Source organism: Pteronotus mesoamericanus, unplaced genomic scaffold (genome assembly GCF_021234165.1).
Source record: "Pteronotus mesoamericanus isolate MK-2021 breed Mesoamerican mustached bat unplaced genomic scaffold, CSHL_Meso_final contig_78, whole genome shotgun sequence".
Classification (NCBI taxonomy): Eukaryota; Metazoa; Chordata; class Mammalia; order Chiroptera; family Mormoopidae; genus Pteronotus; species Pteronotus mesoamericanus.
The window spans coordinates 8,389,910-8,410,145 of NW_026555258.1; the positions used below are offsets into that span (position 1 = coordinate 8,389,910).

General features: G+C 48.5%; 1 protein-coding gene across 2 annotated transcripts in view; it reads left to right on the forward strand.

Moving 5' to 3' along the window:
• Window positions 1-20,236, forward strand: part of GOLGA1 (golgin A1) — a 40,416-nt gene that overhangs the window by 15,789 nt on the left and 4,391 nt on the right. For both annotated transcript variants that reach the window (XM_054584391.1, XM_054584392.1), the window contains exons 9-19: window positions 122-291; window positions 766-877; window positions 4,322-4,447; window positions 6,095-6,190; window positions 8,643-8,738; window positions 9,641-9,769; window positions 10,291-10,386; window positions 15,717-15,806; window positions 16,601-16,703; window positions 16,813-16,979; window positions 17,452-17,595. In XM_054584391.1, coding sequence (XP_054440366.1) covers window positions 122-291; window positions 766-877; window positions 4,322-4,447; window positions 6,095-6,190; window positions 8,643-8,738; window positions 9,641-9,769; window positions 10,291-10,386; window positions 15,717-15,806; window positions 16,601-16,703; window positions 16,813-16,979; window positions 17,452-17,595 — 1,329 coding nt within the window. The remainder of the gene's footprint in view (window positions 1-121; window positions 292-765; window positions 878-4,321; window positions 4,448-6,094; window positions 6,191-8,642; window positions 8,739-9,640; window positions 9,770-10,290; window positions 10,387-15,716; window positions 15,807-16,600; window positions 16,704-16,812; window positions 16,980-17,451; window positions 17,596-20,236) is intronic.

Sequence of the window (20,236 nt, forward strand, 5' to 3'; positions counted from 1 at the left end):
GCATATAAGGCCACTTAGAAGCCCACAAAAATGTTATGAAAGTTTGCTATTGGTCAAGGTTGTTGTTTTTTTTAATTATACTTCTTAGTAGTTGCTCAGTAAAACTTGATCTTTGTGTCAGCTTTTAAAAAAAGAAGAAAGTCTGGGGAAAATGGAGCAAGAGTTGGAGGCACAAACCAGAGAACTTAGTCGGACCCAGAAGGAGTTGATGACTTCCAATCAGATGTCATCAGACTTAAGGCAGAAGCTAGAAGAATTGCAGAGACACTGCTCAGCGCTGGAAGAGCAGAGGTTCTTGCTTGGTCTGTGGGGCCCATGGGAAGCGGTGTTAGTGTAGCTCTGGCTGTAACCCACCCACCATTCCCCATCACTCTTTGCAACACTTTCTGATCTCAGTTCTGGCAAGGGTCTGGGCTTGCCCTTCTCTGCCTAGGGCTCAGGGCCCCCACCCCCAAACTGTCATTCCCTTTCATCTCCCTAAGCTCAGAACCCCTCCAACCCTGCTGAGCAATTCAGTATATTTTAGTTTCTAAGCTATTGAGAAAGCAAAGGCAGATCAGGATTTCTTGCTTAAACTTGGGTGGAATTTTTCTCTTTGGGCTTCTGCTTCAGAGAGGGCCAAGGAGATTCCCTCCATTGATAATCTTCACATGGCGAATGTTTGCAGCCCTCACATCTAAGGAGCCATCTGTATTTTTCCTGCAGTAGAGTGTGTATTAGATGAGATATCCAAATTTGTTCATTGTCTGCTTTCTTTCAATGAAGAGATCTTGTGACAGCTTCAAAAACAGGTGCAGAAAATAAGATTACAGCCCTGGAGCAAAAGGAACAAGAGCTCCAAGCATTCATTCAGCAGCTTTCCATTGATTTGCAAAAGGTAAGTCAAACAAAAACAAAAAAATAAAAAAAAAACAGCCCAGATCAATATGGCCCAATTGGTTGGTCATTCTGTGGAGCAAAAGGTTGCCGGTTCAATTCCCAGTCAGGGCATGTGCCTGGGCTATGGGTTTGATCCCCAGTACGGGCGTGAATGAGAGGCAACTGATAGATGTTTCTCTCTCACATCAATGTTTCTCTCCCTTCCTCTCTCTCTATACATACATACATACATACATATATATACATACAAAAAACAAAAAGGTAAGGAGAATGCTAGGAGTGGACCTGGGGTCCTAGGATTCATGAGTGGGGTAAAAACTAATTCTGTCAGAAATTTCCAGCTCAGGATGGCTACTGAAACTTGTTTTGCATGCAGTCCGTCTTGCCCTAGTTCCTGGGCTAGGCAGGCCTCATTCACAGGGAAGTGGCCATGCAGCTGGATAAGTGTGGCTTAACTGAAGAGGGATCAGTATTGTCTTGACAGGAATTCTCAGAGCATATCATCTGATCTACTCAAATGTGTTTTAAAATACTACATGATGGACCCTGAGCATAAGGAAATGTCATAGTCATGGTTGACATGGCCCAAGTTGTACATTTAACATTCCTGGCTCTACTCCAATTTGTTCAAGAGTACATAAGTGATATCATTACAATTTGCTTTTTCTTTTGGCAAACATATATTTATTGCCTTCCTACTCTAGGTATGTGCTAAATTCTGAGAATATAAAAATGAACAGTAATAATATTGTTGAGTGTAGTGTTTCTCAGTTATTTCTTATTACCATTTTGAGTGTAACAATTTGTATTGTATGATTGTCCCTCACATTGCAGGACATTTAGCTTTCCTGGCCCCTGGGCTCTGAATGCCAACATTGACAATCCAGCCCTTCCCTCCTATGACAAAACATCCCCTAGAGGGGGTACCAAGAATTCTGCACTCATTCCTTGAGAACCACCAATCTCATATGCAAGGAAGACTAGCATCATTACAGTACAGTAAAATTTGTGTAAATAGAAGTCTGTATACCTCTTCCAGCTAAGTATTAGCAAACTTATAGATACCTAAATGGAAACTAAGAGAGGTTATATACCTTGTTCAGATTTATTCAGTAAGCGACAGAGCTGGATTCTAACCCAAGTCTCTCTCCTAAACTCATGCTCATTCTGGGTTTTTGCCTCACAACACAGAACACCTGGTGAATAGATCATACACAAATGACTGACTGTGAACCAAGGTCTCTGTCCTCAATGAACTGACACACACAGTGTTCTTTTTCAGAGGCTTACAATTTTATTGTGGAACTCAAACCTCCTGTGACCATAAGGAAAAAAATTCACAACTCTACAAGTCCCAAGTAAATGAAATAGATATTCCAAATTCACAGGCATGCTCTTGGAGAGCGCGCTGCCAGCACAGAAGTCAGGGGAGTCCTTCCTGGAGGATCTGGAAGGTCAAGGACGGGTAGGGCAGGAGGAGGCAGGGAAAGCAGAAGGGTGCAGAATACATTTGGGGGCTGAGGGTGAAGAGGATAACAGAAGTTTTGGGACTCAAGGGACTCTTGGATATCAATTAGAACTATCCATCCATTTTATAATTGGAAAAACTAATTGTCCACACTCTGGTAATGCTAAATTCCCACATTCTACAAATATGATATGTACTTAATTATATGCCAGGCTCTGTGCTGTGCTAAGTATTAGAGATACTATGGTGAGCAAAATGGATACTGTTTATAGTCTAGGAGGGAATACTGACATTAATCAACAATCATGTAAGTATGTAATTACAGACTTATGCGTGCTGTGAAGGAAAACTGCAGGATACTGTGAGATCCTGTAAGAGGGCATCAGATTCGATCTGACCTTGGAGAGACACACCACCTTGTGTCCTGCAGCCTTGATTAGTTCCAGGCATTCTTTTGTCAGTTCATTTGGATTTTCTACATAGACAATCATGTCATCTGCAAACACAGTTTTTATGTTTTCCTTCCTAATATGTACACCTGTTATTTCCCTTTCTTGCCTTATTGCATTAGCAAGGACTTCCAGTACAGTATTGAACAGGAGTGGTGAGAGGGGCCATCCTTGCCTTGTAACTGATCTTAGTGGAAAAGCTTTGAGTTTCCTCACCACACCATTAGGTGTGATGTCAGCTGTGGTGCCTTAGGTGCTGAGGGCCTGAAGGCACGCAGCCCGAATGGAGAAGGGGACTCCGTGTGGGATGTGGTACACAGAGAGTCTAAGTGGCAGTTGGCGACTGATGCTTCTTTTCCTAGCTCTGCCTGACAGAGTGAGTTATATAGGACTTGTTTGTTCTTTGGGTGTTCACTGGAAAGGGTCGCTTGTATGTTTCAAGTTCAGATTGATAAGTAGTGGAATGAGTACAGGCTTTGGACCCAGAAGACCTGGGTTTGAATCCTTTATCTATCATGAAGGACTAATCTCAGTGCTTAAGCTTCAGCTTCCTTGTAAAGGGACACATTGAAGGGAAGTTGTGAAGAATAGTGGCAATGGGACATCCTTGCACATATTCTGAAAGCTAGCCGCTGTTGCTGCTGTGCCATGCTATTATCATTATTACTATCGCTGTTATTAACATTAGTAGTAAGAAACCCATAAAGATGGGTCAATATGGCAAAAACTTTGTTTTTCCTTCCTGTCAAACCCCCCTCCCTTCTCTGTTCTCTGCCGTGCATAATGTTACCATTCATCCATTCCCAGCCCACCGCTACCGTCATAGCTAAAGAGAGAGACTGAAATAGATAATTGGGCAGCTGATGGTTTGGGGCTAAGGTGTGAGATGCACGGGAGCTCCCTCGTGGTCCCTGTGCTGTGAGCCAGGGTTTATGTCCCTATTTGTTGTAGAAGTTCCCTCTTCAGCCTGAAGGCAGCTGCGCTGGCATCGCTGCTGCTTCATCCAGCCCCGCGTTCCCAGGAGCGTGGTCCTGTAGGACATCGTAGGGCTGGCTGGGAGCTTCCTGCATGGGATTATCTCTGCTGGGTCTTGGTGTCTGGGGTAAAGATGTAGGTGCTGTTGGACTCTGGATTAATGGAATTAAATGCATGCTTGATGAGAGTGAGAGGAGAAGCATTCCTTTAGCTAGTGAATCATCACAATGCAACCTAGTTATTCTAAGGAGAAGTATCTTCCCAGGGGCTGGGCGAGATTCCACAGAGGTAAGAGCGTGGCTCCTTCCCAGATTGTCAGTTGCTTAAATTGGGGCAGGCGTTTGCCCCCTGCTGAATGAGGTCTGAGCTGGATGCCTAAGTGGCGCTGAGTTCTGATTTTGTATCTTTTTTGTCCCACTTTCAGGGAAGATTTCCTTGCTGGATATTCTTCTGGAATGCAGCTGAGAACAATTTCAGGGAAACGCATTGGTCCCAGGAAGGGAGGGAAAGATGATTTATAGTGTAATGTCACCTCTGCTTTCACCTGCAGGTCACTGCAGAAACTCAAGAGAAGGAAAAACTCATCACCCATTTCCAGGAGAAAGTCGCGTCCTTAGAGAAGAGACTGGAGCAGAATTTATCAGGAGAAGAACAGGCGCAGGAACTCCTGAAAGAGGTAATTAACTCTCCCTGGGCCAGCCAGTGTGGGACAGGAGATTTCATAAAATCCTAGAGTTTCAGCTCCTGAGAGTCTGCAAAGAGCTTGGTGAGAGGAGCACTACCTCTGGCTTTTGATTGTCCTGCTTACAGCAGAAACAGCTTTATGTCACCTGTGTGTGACATGTCTTCCTCAGGGAAAACTTTGTTCAGAGATGCCTATGAATAAATAGCATCCTGACCACCGATGAACCCCACCTCGGGATTAACTCCACTTAGACGGACTGGTACTGCTGTTCACCTTTTCCCTTTTGCACTTTCCATTGGCCAAGGAAAACCATCTGCCTTTGGCTTGAACAAAATTGCCTTGGGCAGTAAGTGGACTCTCCTTAGCTGAGGGAGGCCATTGAGAAGACCGACCTTCTGCCCAGTGATGTAGGTGAGCTTGCTTTGTCATCAGGTCTGAGCTTGTCTGCCCACGCTCCTCTCCTCCTCTTCTAGCCCAGTGATGGGCCTCACCATGACAAAGATGGCGAAGCCAGGGCCTTGGGCCTAGGTTAGACCCTCACTTTCTGTCTTCAGTTATTTTCCATCTCCACTGCCACTGCTGTGCTTGGGGCTTCCAGCAACTCTAACTCAGTTCATGCTGGAAGTCCCCGGGCTGGCCTGCCCAGCGTCAGTCTCCCCTCCTCTGCCACCTGACACATCCTCCACGGTTCCTGCCAGACTGATCTTCCTCAATTTAAGGATCTTCCAGAAGTCCCCTACCTGCCATCGGCAGTGTATATAACGTGGGTTCTAGAGTGTAAATTTCTAGAACCAGGTTAGGTTTGTATCGCACCTCTATTATTTATTAGTTTGTGACTTAGAGCTACTAATGTAATCTTTGTGTTTATTTTTTTTTCCTCTGTAAAATAGGGTTATTAACTGTACCAAATGCATAGGGTTGTTGTTAGGATTAAATGAGTTGAAATACGTGAAGTGCTTAGAGTGAGGCTTACAACATAGTGGGGTCTTGATATATTTCAGCTACTAATATAATCATTATTGTGCCATCATCATTATTATGAAAGTTTAGTGTACATAGGGGTTACTTGGGGAGTTTGTTAAAAGTATATAGATCTCTGGCCCTACCCTCAGAAATTCTGATTTCTGGAGTAATTGGCCTGGAGTAAAGCCTCGAGTTTAACAACGCCCACCCCCACCCGCTAAAGTATTAAAAATTTTAATGCCAGTGTTTGGACAGCTCCACTTTGAAAAATATTGCCTATGGAATTAAATTCAAACTCCATTCTGCAGCATAAAAAGCTTCTCATGATCTGGGCCTTTGCCTCACTTGCCAGTCGTGTTTCTTTCCCTGAGCCCACCGTCACTCCATCTCTTGGCAAGTCGTAGCTCCGAATGTCCCAGGCTGTCTCACACCTTCATTGGTCACTGCTCTGTCTAGGTGCACCCCTCTGCCCCCTCCTCCTGTGAACGAGGACGCCTCCTGCTTAGCTACAGCCGTGAGCATCTCCTGCTCTGTGCTCCTCCTTGTGGGCACGATTGCATCCTATTATATAATTTATTTGTTACTCTTTTGCCCCAGCCTTAAGGTCGGAGGACTGTGTCAAGTTTATCTGTGTGTACTTTATGATATGTGAGTTTTTATCTTTTATACTTACAGAAAACAGTTGCCGAGCAGAATTTGGAGGATACCAGACGGCAGCTCTCAGTAGCCAGAAGCAGCCAGGCCAAGGCCATTGAGGCCCTGGAGATGCGGGTACTGCCCTCACTCCCAGTGATTGCAGTGTCGGGGTGGCAGCCTGGTTGGATGACTCGGCTGTGGCTGAGAATCCCCTTGGGTCAGAGGTTTTCTCCTGAAGGGGCTGTTTTTGGATCTTACTTACATAGTCATTTTCTTCATTCTTGCCACATTATCACCATCATTCCACACACAGTTGTCATCTTGTTTGTTTATTCCCTTCTCTCCCCATTTCTCATCCTCCCATAGGAAACCAGTCTGACATGGTTAATAGCGATCCTTCCCTAAAATGTGCGGCATTGTTTTGTGCATGTGTATTAGTTATGTGAATGACAGAGCTGTGCACACAGCTTCTCTCTTGCTTTCAACCGTCCGTCTTCTGTGTCTGCTTCCCTGTACTTACCTCATCTACTTTGTAGTTATCTACTAGGTGATAGATGTTCAGGCTGCCTTCTTCCTGTCACCACAGATTACACTGCAGTGAAAATTGCATCCCTGTCGCCTTAGGGAGGAGAGAGAACGCATGTGACCTCACGTGACTAAATGGGACCAGGGTGTTCCCAGCAGGGCTGCACCCGGCTCTGCTCCCCCAGCATGCACAGGGGCTCCTCTCTCTGCATCCGGGGGCTTTTCCAACACTGGGATTTCCCAGTCTTTTCACTTTTTGCCAGTTTAAGGAGTGTGAAGTGGGAGGGGCACAGGCTCGCTCTGGGGCCTCTAATTAAAGAGAGCTCTAATCCCGTTCAGGACGGTGTGCCCTAGGGCGGGGAGGGGGTGCTGGTGGAGGGCATGGACTTTCAGACCATGACAATTCAGCTTATTTTATAAAATCTTATTTCCTAATAAATATAGTTTAGGGTATATTTTTTCTCTAAATACAGCTTTATTCGTTTTATTATAATCCTGTTCTATTTCTGAATATCCATTTTTTTTGTTGTGGTAAAATGTGCATAACATGAAATCGACCATTTCCAGGTGCACAGCTCAGTGGCATAAGCACATTCACGTGGCTGTGCAGCCGCCACGGCCATCCCTCTCCAGAGCTTTTCCATCTTCTCGAACTAAAACTCTGTGCCCACAACGACTCCCCATTCTCTCCTCCCCCAGCCCCTGGCCAACCGTTCCACTTTCTCTGTCTATGGATTTGGCGAATCTAGGTACCTCGTATTAGTGAAATCTTACAATATTTGTCCTTTTGTGTCTGGCTTATTTCACTTAACATTATGTGCTCAAGGTTTACCCATGTTGTAGTATGTATTAGAATCTCATTCCTTTTTAAGGCTTACTAAGCCACTTTAAGGCTTTTATTTCATTGTATGGATGTTACCGCATTTTGTTTATCCATTCATTTGTCCATGGACATTTGGGTGCTTTCCACCTCTTAGCTCTTATGGATAATGCTGCTTGAACATCAGTGTAGCACAATGAACAAGGTTTTTTTTGTGTGGGTTCCTACTTTCACTTCTCTTAGGTATATCGTGTATATATCTAGGAGTGGATTTGCTGCGACATAATGGTAACTCTATGCTTAACTTTTGGAGGATCTCAAATCTTTCTTGAGTTCTGCCTCCAACTGGGACTTAAGTAGATATTTTCTGAACCCAGCCCAGGAGTTTAAAAAGCTGGGCTTCAGTCCCATCTCTACCACTGATAAAATGTATGATTGTGGGCAATTAACATTACTAGTCTCTCCTATGGAAGTACTCACACTTTTTTGATGGGGTTGCCAGTTAAATCGTGGAAAGTGGATTTATCTGAGGAACCATGAGACCTAAAAACACCCTTTTCTCATTGGGTGTTTCTCCTCCACAAAGCTGCAGCCTTCTTTGTGCTTAGGGTTTAGTGGTCGAGTTCCCCAAGGGCAGACCTTCTTCCACACACAAGACGACTTTATCAGAGAGATCAGCAAAGATAGCTTGAGACAGATAAAAATGCCCATTGGAGAGTCAAGTCCAGCCAAGTGCTGGACATCCACGTGTTATCATCCTGCCCACTGGGCCAGCCTTGTCCTAGTGCAGGGCCAGGTACGTCATAGTCAGACTTGGTCAAAATTTGTGGAATGAATGACCAAAATTTGTGACATAGCAATAACCCTAGTTCCATCCTAGAGAGTCTATCCTAAGGAAGTGATTCAAACCAGGTCAAAAAATTTGCATCAAGATGTTAATTTCTGTCTCATTTTGGATGGGGAAATGCCAGCGCCGTAGGCTTTGGAGCCGTAAATTCTGAAACAGCCTTTGAGAAAATGATCTAAGGTATGAAGACCACATGGAAACACAAAAGAACTGCTTGATTGAGGAGGGAAAATACAAAGTTTTACTAGAATTGTATACAAAGTTATTTTTTTTAATCATAAAAGTAGATTGGAAGGAAATACATTAGAATGGTGGTGTTTTGTAGTGGTAGACTTCAATTGATTTGATGTTTAAAGCCATTCGTTCTCACTCTCGGCCTCCGTTTCCCCCCTCAGGTGAAGGAGCTGGAGCAGAGCCTGCAGGCCTCTGAGGAGAAGCTGATGCAGAGCAGGGCTGCCGCTGCCTCTCAGGAAGCTCAGATTCGGGAGCTCGTAAGTGGTGATTGCAGCCGCTGTGTCCCAGCCCTCGATGCTGCCCCTTTACGCCTTTGCACATGCCCAGCCTCACTCCCAACTTCTGGAAGAGCATCCAGACCCGACTTTAGATACAGTTGTTGTGCTGGTGTGGGCGGGTGGGCAGCTGGGCAGCGGCAGGGAGAGGGCTGAGGGCCAGGCTCTGGGTTTCCCAGAGAGGCAGTGCCGGCTGATTCCCACCGGCCCGCGGGCGGAGGGCCCAGGCCAGTTCTGGGTCTGCTGGCGCTCAGACCTCAGCACACAGCCAGGGCTGTGGAGAACAGGTCCAGGCTCTGGGGAGAAGATGGCAAGGGCTTGGCCAGTCGTCTCAGCCTCGAGGGCGCACTGAGTTAGAAACTAAAGAAATAAGGACGGCACTCGTTTCATGGTTGCCCTGTTCCGAGCGCCGTGCTAAGTACTCTGCACCTGCTTTCTTCAGTCCTTGCAGCAGACCCAGCAGGTATGGTCCTCATTCTCTAGAGGAAGCAGGGTCAGAAAGGCCAGGTCACTAGGCCATGGTCTGTGAGCTAGTAAATGGCAGAGCCGGCATTCTTCTCTGGCCAAAGCCCTCGTTCGGCTTCATCCCACCTCCCAGGGGAAAGCCGCTGCCAGAGAGGGCAGCACTGAGCATGGTAAGGGAGGTCTGTGTCTTAGGGCGGGCAGGTGCCCAGACCCGCACCCCCAGCACCAAGGCCAGTCCCGGGCACCAGCTCCTGAGCAGGCCGGGGTCTGGGGGTAGTAGGCAGAGCCTGCGGGGAGGGGCCACGGCAGCACCCAGGTTGGAAGGGGTCGCGGAGGAGAGTTGTTTGTACCGGACACCCATCTTTGGGTCACCGAGAAACACAGTGAGGTCCCCATGAATAATTCTGTTACCCCTGCAGGCCACAGCGAACCAGGAGAGCAGCCGTGCACAGCAGCAGTGCACGGAGCACGTCCACGCGCTGGAGGCCCAGCTCGCCGCCCTCGGGACAGCCCGGGTGGCTGACCAGGTGGCTGCAGAGCGTCAGGTGGTGAGTGAGGAAGGGACAGAGGCCAGCTGCTCAGCACCAGGTTCACAAGAAGACCAGCCCTGCTCTGAACTAGGGAACAAGTTTTTGGAGTAGTTTTTCGCTTTCCCACAAAACTCCTCTCAGGAGACTAGATGTCAAAAGGCTGCCTTTTTTTTTTTTTTTTTTTTTACAAAAACCCCAAACAGGTGGCTTTTCTTTTTCCCTGGGCTGCATGGGGACTTTCTGACTCTTTCTGACCAGCCCCATCAGCTTCTTCCCACTGTCTTTCTCAGGTTCACATTTTTCTTCCCTAATGGCTTCTACTTTCTCTGGTCCCTCTCCCTGTTCCACAGTCTTCAGAGTCAAGTGCGTTATTTCTTCTTGTGAGGAGTTTGTCTGGTGGTTCTCCCTGACCCCATTCTCATCTCCCCCAAAAAGAGAAGGTGCCTTTTTAAAGATTCCATGTCAAAGAGATAGGACTGTGCCCAGGGGAAATATGGTAAAGGGCTTTTCTTTTTATACATACTTTTCTCAATTTGCAGATGGAGCTGGAACAAGAAAATGCAGTCCTTAAGGAAAGGAAGAATGAATGTGAACATTCTTTACAACACCACCAGCTTGAATTAAAGAAGCTAAAGGTATTTATGTAACTGCTTCACAGTTTCATAAGAGTGTGGTGCCTTTCACTTGGAGAGGGAGTGGAACTAGCATTTCTTTAATAGTTCTGTTAGGCATTTGCTAGACATTGCCACCTCATTAAGTCCTCTCCGTGATCCAGGACAGTAGGAAGAGTTATGCGCGTGTTTCAGTTGTCGCTGAGGTTCCGAGTCCCACAGTTAGTCAGAGGTGGTGCTGGTCTGACTTCTCACCGCAGCGCAGGGGCCCGGCCCTCCCCCAGGGGCAGCGGCAGGAGCTGCCGGACAGTGCCGCTGCCAGAGCACCGCGGCTGCCAATCTGTAAAGCAAGGCTTCCCTCCGTCACAGGGACCTGATTGTTCATTTACGTCGGTGCTATGGACACAAGTGAGGAAGTAATCTGCTAGATCGCTGCCCTTCCCCATCTGAGAACTTGGTGCTTTAATCAGATACTGCTCCGTTCATTTCTTGGCCACACGTGGATGTGGAGGAAAGAGAGATTCTGCCACTTTCTTCTAGGCCTCCAGGCTCCCTTCCCCTGTGTAGCGGATGATGGGTCACTGCAGTACTTGCCCAGCTTGGCTGTGGCGCGGGGATGTTGTGGATCCTTTGGCCAAGGTCATCTCTGAGAACACCCACAGCCGAGGGCCTGCGATGAGTCAGCTCTCGGCAGTAGTCTCTGCTAAGACCTGCTGGTGTTGCTGCAGTAGAGCGGTGTGTGGGAGCCTGCATTTGGAGTCAGACAGGTTTTCATGCATCCCTTCAACACACATTTGAGCACCTGTAGTTACCGATGTGAGTGCCGGGATGTGGCAGTGAGCAACACAGTCCTGCCCCTCCCTGTCCCCGGTGGAGGTTGTAACTGGAAACAGTAAACTAGTGATAAATAGTCATAAATGCTATGAAGAAAATAAAGCAGGGTGAAGGACAGAGAGCAGGGAGGAGAGGGCTTTTAAATATGGAGGCTAGGGTGGGCTTCAGTCATATTTGAGCAAAAGCTCTGAATAATGGGAAGGGGTCAGCAATGTGAATGTTTGGTCAAGGAATATTCCAGACAGAAGAAATAGCAGACGGAAAGGCACCAAGGCAGAGAAAAGCTTGATTTGTTCAGAGAACAGCACAAAGATGGTGAGGTGGCTGCTCGGTGGGCTGGGGAGAGCGGTGCGGGGAGGGGGGAGGCGGGGAGCCATGGGGGGGTTCTGAGCAGGTAAGGGGTGCAAGGAGTTTTGTTTCGGAAGGATACAATGGATGCGCTGGCTCTGTGTGGAGAATGTTCTGTAAGGAGGCAAGCATGGAAACAGGAAAGGCTGTTAGGAGGCTCAGATGGTATTATGCTCACTATGTTTAAGGATATAAGAGACAAAATAGATAATTTCAGCAGGGGTTTGGAAACTACAATAAAAGATAGCAGTGTTGAAAAGGAATCACATTATAGAGTTTTAGAACTGAAAAATGCTGTAGCTGAAACTAAGAATGCAGTAAATTATTATATAAAAGGATATGAGGAAACATTCAGGGGTAATGAATATTTTCACTGTTTTTATTTGGCAATGCTTTCACCATAATTCTTCACATTGCATACCTTAAATATAGTCAATTTCTTATTCATCAGTTGTACTTCATTAAAGCTGTTTAAAAAAACAATGGAAGAGTTTTTACAGCAGATTATAACTAAAGAGAGAATATGAAAAGAAAGGGCAGAATGAAATATAGAAAAGAAATGATAAAAGGCATACAGGATACTGTGAGGTGTTCCGTCATGTGTCATTAGGGGCCAGAAAGGAATGAAACAGACGAGTCAGGAGCAGTTGTTGAAGAGATAATGGCTGAGAATTTTCCAACCTGATGAAAGCTGTCAAGTCACAGGTATAGATGTCAGAACCCTTAGAAGTCCAGAAAGGATAAACTTTAAAATCCATATGCAGACACAGCATGGTAATAGAGCTAAAGAAAACGAATAAAACAAAAACAAAGAACTAGTCACCAGCAGGCTTGTACCTAAAAGAAGCACAAAGAGCACCTTTCAGGTGAAGGAAAATTCTAGATGGGAGTACAGAGGATGTAAGGAGGTAAGAAAGAGTGAAAAGAAATTATTACAAATACATACACGAGAAGAGACAGAAATCTGACCCACAGTGTGTCAGTCATGGTGCAGTCAGGAGGAAAGAACCACCAGAGTTATTTGAATAAAAATTTATGTTGTAAAGTTTTTAGTCCAGCACCAAAACAGTTAAAAGATACCACAAAGGTAGCAAGTGAAGGAAGCAGCTTCCAATTTTAGAACCAAAGAACTAAGTGAGGAAGGTGGAATTACTAAATCCAGGAATTGAGACGAGGAGCCCCACAGATCTGACCCTCAGACCTCTGGGTGCAGGTGCTGTGCGGTTGGGTCTTGTGTGTGTGGGGGGCGAGGCGGGGGCGGGCAGCAGGGCAATGAATGCATTCAGCCCCGAGTGTGGGAGAAACTGCAAAGTGAATGCACCTGCTGCTTCGGAAGACGTTGCAGGCTGAAGCAGCACTGCATGCAGAGACGAGAAGCCGACAGGAAGGAGCAAGTCTTTTTCTCTCTCCTCCTGCCTCCAGTCCCTTGAGCTTCCTGCTGTTGGCAGAGAGTGATCCGGAGCCAGCTGGATGAGCAGAAGTGGGGTTTGCAGAGTCCCGGCTGCAGCACTGCACAGCAGAATATAGAAGGGAGGGTGTGGGCTGAGAGGCAGCAATTCAAAAGCCGGAACACACAGGCTATTTAGGAGTGTGGGTAATTTCCAATGTTTGGGGAATTTTCTCAGTATCTTAGATTTCTAGTTTAATGCCATTATGGTCAGTTAATACTCTGAATGATTTCAAACCTCTGATATTTATTTAGACTTGTTTTAAGACCCTAGTTTGCCTTGCTAAATATTTACCAAGTTTACCTTAGTAAACATTTCAGTGCACTTGAAAATAATATATTTCTGCTCCTGTTAGGGAGAACACTGTATTTTTTTTAATTTTTTTATTTTTAAAGATTTTATTTATTTATTTTTAGGCAGAGGGAAAGGGAGAAAGAGAAAGAGAGAAACATCAGTGTGTGATTTCCTCTCACATACCCCCTACTGGGGACCTGTCCTGCAACCCAGGCGTGTGCCCTGACTGGGAATCGAACTGGCCACTCTTTGGTTCACAGGTTCACATTCAGTCCACTGAGCCACACTAGCCAGGCTCGGGAAAACATTCTATAAATGCTAATTATATCAAGTTGGTTGGTAGTATTGTTCAAATCTATATTTTTTCTGATTTTCTTTTTTTTTTTTTGGTCTACTTGTTCCATCAGTTACCAAGAGGGGTGTGTGCTAAATCTTCCTCTGTGATCATGCATTTGTCTCTCGCTCTCTTCAGTTTTGTCAGTCTTTGATTCAGGTATTTTGAAGCGCTCTTTTTAGGTGCGCATGTATTTAGAACTGTTTGTATCCATAGCCTCTTGGGGAGGTCATCCCCAGGTGCAGAAAGAAGGCTGCGCGCGTGGGTAGCCTGGTGGCTCCTGCAGCGAACCGGAGCTGTGCTCGCCGGCTTCGAACCCCACGGTCCTGGAGTGCATGTGTCTGTGGCAGCAGCACAGACAGCAGAGCCGCCTAGACTCAGTTCAGGGTGCCAGTCTAGCCCTTCACTGGCTGCTTCTTGAGGGAACTCAATTTCCTGTTTTAAGCCCTTGACCTCAAGAGGACTACCCTGAGGATCAAGCGTGACCATGGCTGGGACGTGCTAAGGGCAGTTCCTGGCATGGAGGTGCTTTGAGTCTCTGCTTCCTGCCCTGACCTGCTTCCCTGTCTTCTCGCTCACAGTCTGTGTCTTGTCTTCTGAGGCATCAGCAGTCCTAGCGTCTCTTTGAAACTTCCCCAGAAAAGGCTCCTGCAGAAGCGTGGCATTTCTCTCACCCTCCCCACCCGGGCATGTGGGGCCAGGAGCTCCTAGCTCCACCCAGCCTGAGCCCTCTCGCTCCTTCTCCTGTAGAACAAAGCGTCCCAGGGAGGGGAGTTCACAGTGTCACCACCAGCCTCTGTGCTCAGGCCCCAGTTTCCCTTCACTACTGGAGGTGGAGTCCAAAGGAAGGTCGTTCTGACAGCTGCACAGCAGGAGCCGGAATGCCGCTGGCCATTAACCCCCTGTCCCTGTAGATTTCTAGGGGGAGGCGAGTAGCTCACAGAACCAGAAAGACTTGTCTGACTGGAACCTGGGGCCTCATGTTCCCTTCTCTGCCTGCGTCCTGCTGTCTCTTGCGCTGTGGGTCACCCAACCCTTGTCCTTGCTTCTCTCCACAATGTAGACTGCATCCTTCAAATTAGGAGGACAGCACCACAGCCCCTGCAAGTGGGTAACATTCCAGCTTAGCAGCCCCAGGGGAAAGCGCGCTGGTTCCGATTGGTTCCTCTTGAGTGACAGAGCCACCCTTGGGACACATCGATTTGGCCAAGGGGATGAGGTACTATGATTGGCCAGGTCTTTATCATATGCTGACCTTGTGGCCACAAAAGGGGAGCATCATTATTGGCAGCCCTACCAGAACCCTGCAGGGTGGGTGAGAGTGGAGAATAGCAACGATGAGGTTCTACCCCAAGAAAGGGGGCTGATTCTGGGCACACAGAAACAGCAGACCTCTCTGACCAGTAACGTGGGCACCTGAGAAGTCGTATTACTCGGGGGTGGATGGGGGAGCCCAGCATCCATCTCAAGGCAGAGGACCAGTGCGTCTCTCAGGCGATGGCCCCTGTGCTCCGGGGAAGGCTGCCCAGGCAGCCCTGCTCGGGGCCTCGGGTGCCCTGGCTGCCGGAGTCCAGCAGCCGAAGGCTTGGCTCTGAGCCCAGATGGGTGCTGGCTTGAAACCTCGGGCAAATTACCTACCCTCTCAGGAGCCTCAGTTTTCTCTCCGATAAAATGGGTTATTTTGGTGAGCCTGTGACATTTTGCCCTGTTAAAATTCAGTAATTGCTTATTATTTTTTCCATAACTGATTGTTCCCGTGCACTACACCATTCCCACGAGCCCCAGAGTCCGTCTTCCTGTTCTGTGTCAAGTTCCAATCCCAGGGCCCCCAGCCTTGCCCCAGGTTCTGGTTGCTGTGCTCCTGCGGTGTGCTTGTTGCCAGAGAGCTTGGTTGGTTGTCCCCAGGATTCTTCTCAGAGGGACACAGAAGGCACTGCGGCAAGAGGGCAGCTGGGGAGCCTCGGGAAACAGGAACAACGTTGGCCTGGCCCTGTGGAGGGAGTTAGTGCTCCCTCTGTGGGCTTCACGTGAAGTGAGAGCTGAAAAACTGCGCTGGGTTTTCCGGCTCCACCTCCGACCCATTTTCTGGATTATAGGAGGAATGGAGCCAGAGAGAAATTGTGAGTGCGACAATGGCTCAAGCCCTGGAGGAGGTGCGCAAACAGAGGGAAGAGTTCCAGCAACAGGTAGGCTGAAGGGTGATGCCCTCACTGCAGTCCCAGGCGAAACCAACCTACCTCCCTCTCTGCCCAGGGCCAGGGGCGGGCACAGGTCTCAGGAATGCTGGCAGCCGTGTGATTCCCTTGGAGTCTCTAGAAAGGTGGGAGGAAAATGGTATAGAGAAACCCTCGCCCCATAGGATGGCCTTTTTGATTTGTGGTGGTCAGTTACTGTCATAAACATCACCTGGGAGAAGGCCCATACCCAGGTGGCCTTCTGGGTATGGGCTCTGCTTCTGTGAGGTGAGCTCTCAGCAGGGAGGGAGAGGAGAGCCTTCCTCTGAAGACAGACTCAGCATTGGCCCAGACCTTCTAGTGAGTTGACCCTAGGCCTTGGGCAAGTCCTCAACAGAGCCTCAGAGTTGCCTCTGAAAAGACCCGAGGATCGTCACAGCTTCCGGGAGGTCATAATGAGGCCATGTATATAGCAAATGCCAGGCATGGCGCAGGTGCTCTGGGCACAGCAGTTATGGTTCTAACAGCTTGGTGGAAGGCTGAGCAGGCTGGCCACGGCTCTGGTCGGCCCAGCGCAGGCCAGCGGGGCAGTGAGGGTGATTGCCCGTGTGCAGGGGCCCACTGCCCCGCCAAGGAAACCATTTGTGCATGATCCTGGGAGCAGAGGTTAGCCTGGGGCATGTTCTAGGCAGTGGGCTTCAGGGAGGGATTCATGGGGGACCCTGGGGAGGGAAAAGTAGGGATTCCTTTGGAGGAGATGGGGCTCCTGCTGCCACCCTTCTCTCAGGTTGGTTTTTTTCTCCAAGGCTGCTAACCTGACATCCGTAGTAGACAAGAAGGAGCAGAGTCTGCAGGAAAAAACTGCAGAGATTCTCCAGAAAGAGCAGGAGATTTTCCAGCTTAAGAAAGGTGAGGAGTCTGCCTGTTCCTGCCCAGCACCCCTGCCCGAGGTGGCCCAGTCACGAAGCAGCGTGGAGACGCTGGGCTCACAGTGCGCCCCGCCCTCTGCCTGGCCTAGGTCACGAGGCGGCCCTGCTGCAAGCACACCAGCTGCAGAGCGAGCTGGAGGCCCTGAGAAGCCTGAGGGCAGAGGAGTCTGAGGCAGCTGCTGGGCGGCAGGACCGGCTGAGGCTGCCAGGCCAGGAGCCGGGGTTGGCGCTCTCAGTCAGCGAGCCTCACCCTCACGTAAGTCCCACGTCAGCCCCAGGCCACTGTGTAGTGGCCGCCGTGTGCGCTACAGCAAGACACAGGGCGAAGCTGCAATCTGCTAGTAGGAGGCGGCAGTGGGAAGACACAGGGAAGCAGGCTGGGTTCTTGAGCCAAGGGATGTTGGGCAAGTCGCTTCCCCTTGTTTTTACCTCCTTTGCTTAAGGTGGGGCTGCTTAACGGACTCAGAGGTGGTGAGTCTCGAGGAGCCCATGGGATGTGGCAACACCTGTCAGGTTCAGGTGTTAACGCCCTTCCCTCCCGCGTGGCCTCGGCACGGAAGGCTGCGGGCCCCTCTGGAAGGCACTGGACAGGCTCTCCGTAGTTTGGTTCTTGGCGTAGTGAAGTACGCCAGTCCACACCTGTGGGACACCTCTGATCCCCTTCCCATGGACCTGTGGCTTAGCTTGACCCCTGTCCTGGCTCTCAACTTGCTGCCACCGTCCTGCAGGTAACTTTGAGGGCCATGCAGGACCCTGCGTACCAGCTTCCGCCTTTGGAGGGGATGCCAAACGGTGAGGTGGGGGCCATGGATCTCGGGCAGCTACAGAAGGAAAAGCAGGACTTGGAGCAGCAACTCCTGGAGAAAAATAAGGTAAGGGCGCCCTTTACCTCGGCTGTTTATATACTTGCCTTTCCCCGTCCGTGTACCCAAAACCACTCAGTCCCTTCTGAGAGTTTTTCTGGTGCCCCTGGGCACCTCTTGGGGGAGATGCTCTTTCATTAAAAGGGCTTCTTCATGGTTTTCTCTTCCATTCCCCTCCTGTGTTTTTGTCTTTCTTTTGCACCCGCCTCTCCTCACCCCTGCTGCCCACTTGAGATCTGGTCCAGAGTATTAGAGCTTGAGCAGTAGCAAGTCTCGGGGTTCCCAGCCTCCTTGGCTGCCAACAGCTGGGTCACATTGGACCCATAGTCTCACCTCACGTATGTCCTTCCTTTCTGCAGTTGTGAAGGGAGAGCAGTGAGATCTATCTGCCTTTTAAGTGTTTGTGGGGGGAGGGGGATGAAATGAAAGTGTTTGTTAGCTGTCCCGTAAAATTTCTGGCATTTGGTAGAGGCATCGTAAGTGATTGCTTATCCATGATTCCACCCTCCCCACCAGGCCTCTGTGCCTGTAAATGCAGGATCTTGTTTGATCCTGGTTTTTCAAGTGCCCTGTGATGTCAAGTGTGTTGACTAGTTATTGCTCTGGCCTGAAATTCTACCCCTGAATTGTGTGATTGTGTGCGTGTTTTTTTTTTAGATCTTTAACAAAGGGAAAAAGGGTTCATTCTCTTTCTCCTCCCTCTCCCTCTCTTCCCTCCTTCTCTCCCCTCTCTTCCCCCAACTTACATTTAATTTCTTCCTGCGAAATACAGAAGAGATACAGGCAAGTGCACAAACACCACGTGCCCCAGGGTCCAGCCCTCAGACCTTTCCTCTGAATTGCACTCACACCCTCGGTGACCTCACCTCACAGCACAGAGCGGGCCCCAAACCCCGGTCACAGCTGCAGCCAGCTCCCGGGGACGCTAGGCTCCTGTATCAACCTGTTCTGCATCTCCACGCAAATGTCTAACAGGCATCTGAAATGTAAACCATCCAAAGCCAAACCTCACATTTACGTGCTCCCTCGCATCTGCTGCCACCGCTCCGATCTCAGTAAATGGCAGAAACCTGGGTGTCGTCCTTGACCGCCTTGGCATCAGACATTCGCAGAGCCTTTTGGATCTCCCTTTACATTGCACCCAGCTGCTTCCTGCCCCCACCGCTGCCGCCGTCCTCTTCCCCAGAGCACGGTGTCGCGCTTCAGCTGGTTTCCCTGGCACTCCTCTGCTCCAGCCCTCTGGTGACTTTGATGGCATTCCGTCTCTCTCTAAAGCCAAAGTCTTTCTGCGGCCCACAAAGCCCTGTGGTCTGTCCCCTTATAACCCTTTTCACCGCATACCCCCTGCTGTGTCCCCCCCCCCCCCGCCCCGCCCCGACTCAGGCACATGGATAGGCCTTGTCCTCTGTGACTAGTAAGCACCCTCCTGCCTCAGGGTCTTTCCTCTTGCTGAAATTCCCTCTAGAAAATTCTTCCCCCAATTTCCCTCACTTCCTTTCTGGTATTGTTTTGTGAGTCAGCCCTCACCACCAGAGTTGTCTGTCCCCATAACCTGAGTCTTGTTCTCCACACTTTCTGATAAACTGTATATTTGGCTTTGACCTTTGCCCTCTTGAGGGCAGACATTTTTTGTTTGTTGATTGCTATTTCCCCAGCCTCTAGGACAGTGTCTGGCACATAGTAGGGACTCAATCAGTATTTGTTGGATAAACAAATGAATGGGCCAAAAACCTAGAAAATCAAGTAACATAAAGGGGCAGATACTTTTAGAGGAATGTCCAGCTTCATGGTCAACCACGAGAATACAACTTGAGGCAACACATCACGATTTTGTAAAACGGGATGTTGGCGGCAGCGTCATGTGCCTGCCAGGGCGTTCATGCTCCTCTCACCCAGCCCTCTCCGCCCTCAAGACTGTGGAGATGCTTCCCTTGAGAAAACAAAGTATATTATGACTTTGTGTAGAAATAGAAACTCAGCCACACAGTTAAGACGCGGGGCATCCCCCTAGGGTTACTGTCACGTTGAAAGTTTTAATTAGGAAAACTGTAGGAAGCTGTGAAAACTGATAAATGAAAAATACTATTCAAAATTCTAGCTACTTGACTAGAAATGGTAAGAATGGTAGTGTGGACTAGAAATCCACAGGAAGATTTCATTTTGATGTTAACAGTTGTCAGACTTTAAACTTTTATTTAAAATTTTTCCCTGTATTGCTGCGTATACAGTAAATTTTTTTCATTGGGAAAACAGGTCAGCCTTTCAAGTGATTAACAGAATGTGTAATAAATTATGTTTAAGGTTCAAAATGCTAATTAAACTCACAAAAAAAATTAGTAAAAGATGTAAAACCCAGTGCTGGTGGGTTGTGCAGACAAACCATGATCTTTTATACTGTTCAAAGTATGCACCACAAATTACGGCATTTCAGGAGAGCAGCGGTAATGCTGAGAACCATGCACTTGGGCCTGCGTATCCTACTTGGGCGCCTAGCCCACAAATATAATTCTGAAGGACAAATGGACAGCACAGAGATGTTTCTAGCTGTGCTATTTACGGAGACACGCACTGGCAGCAGCCCTGAGGGCAGAGCCCCTGGGGGCTTCCCCCGTCCTGTGACCCAGGCCTCACGGGGCATCCATGTGCTCCG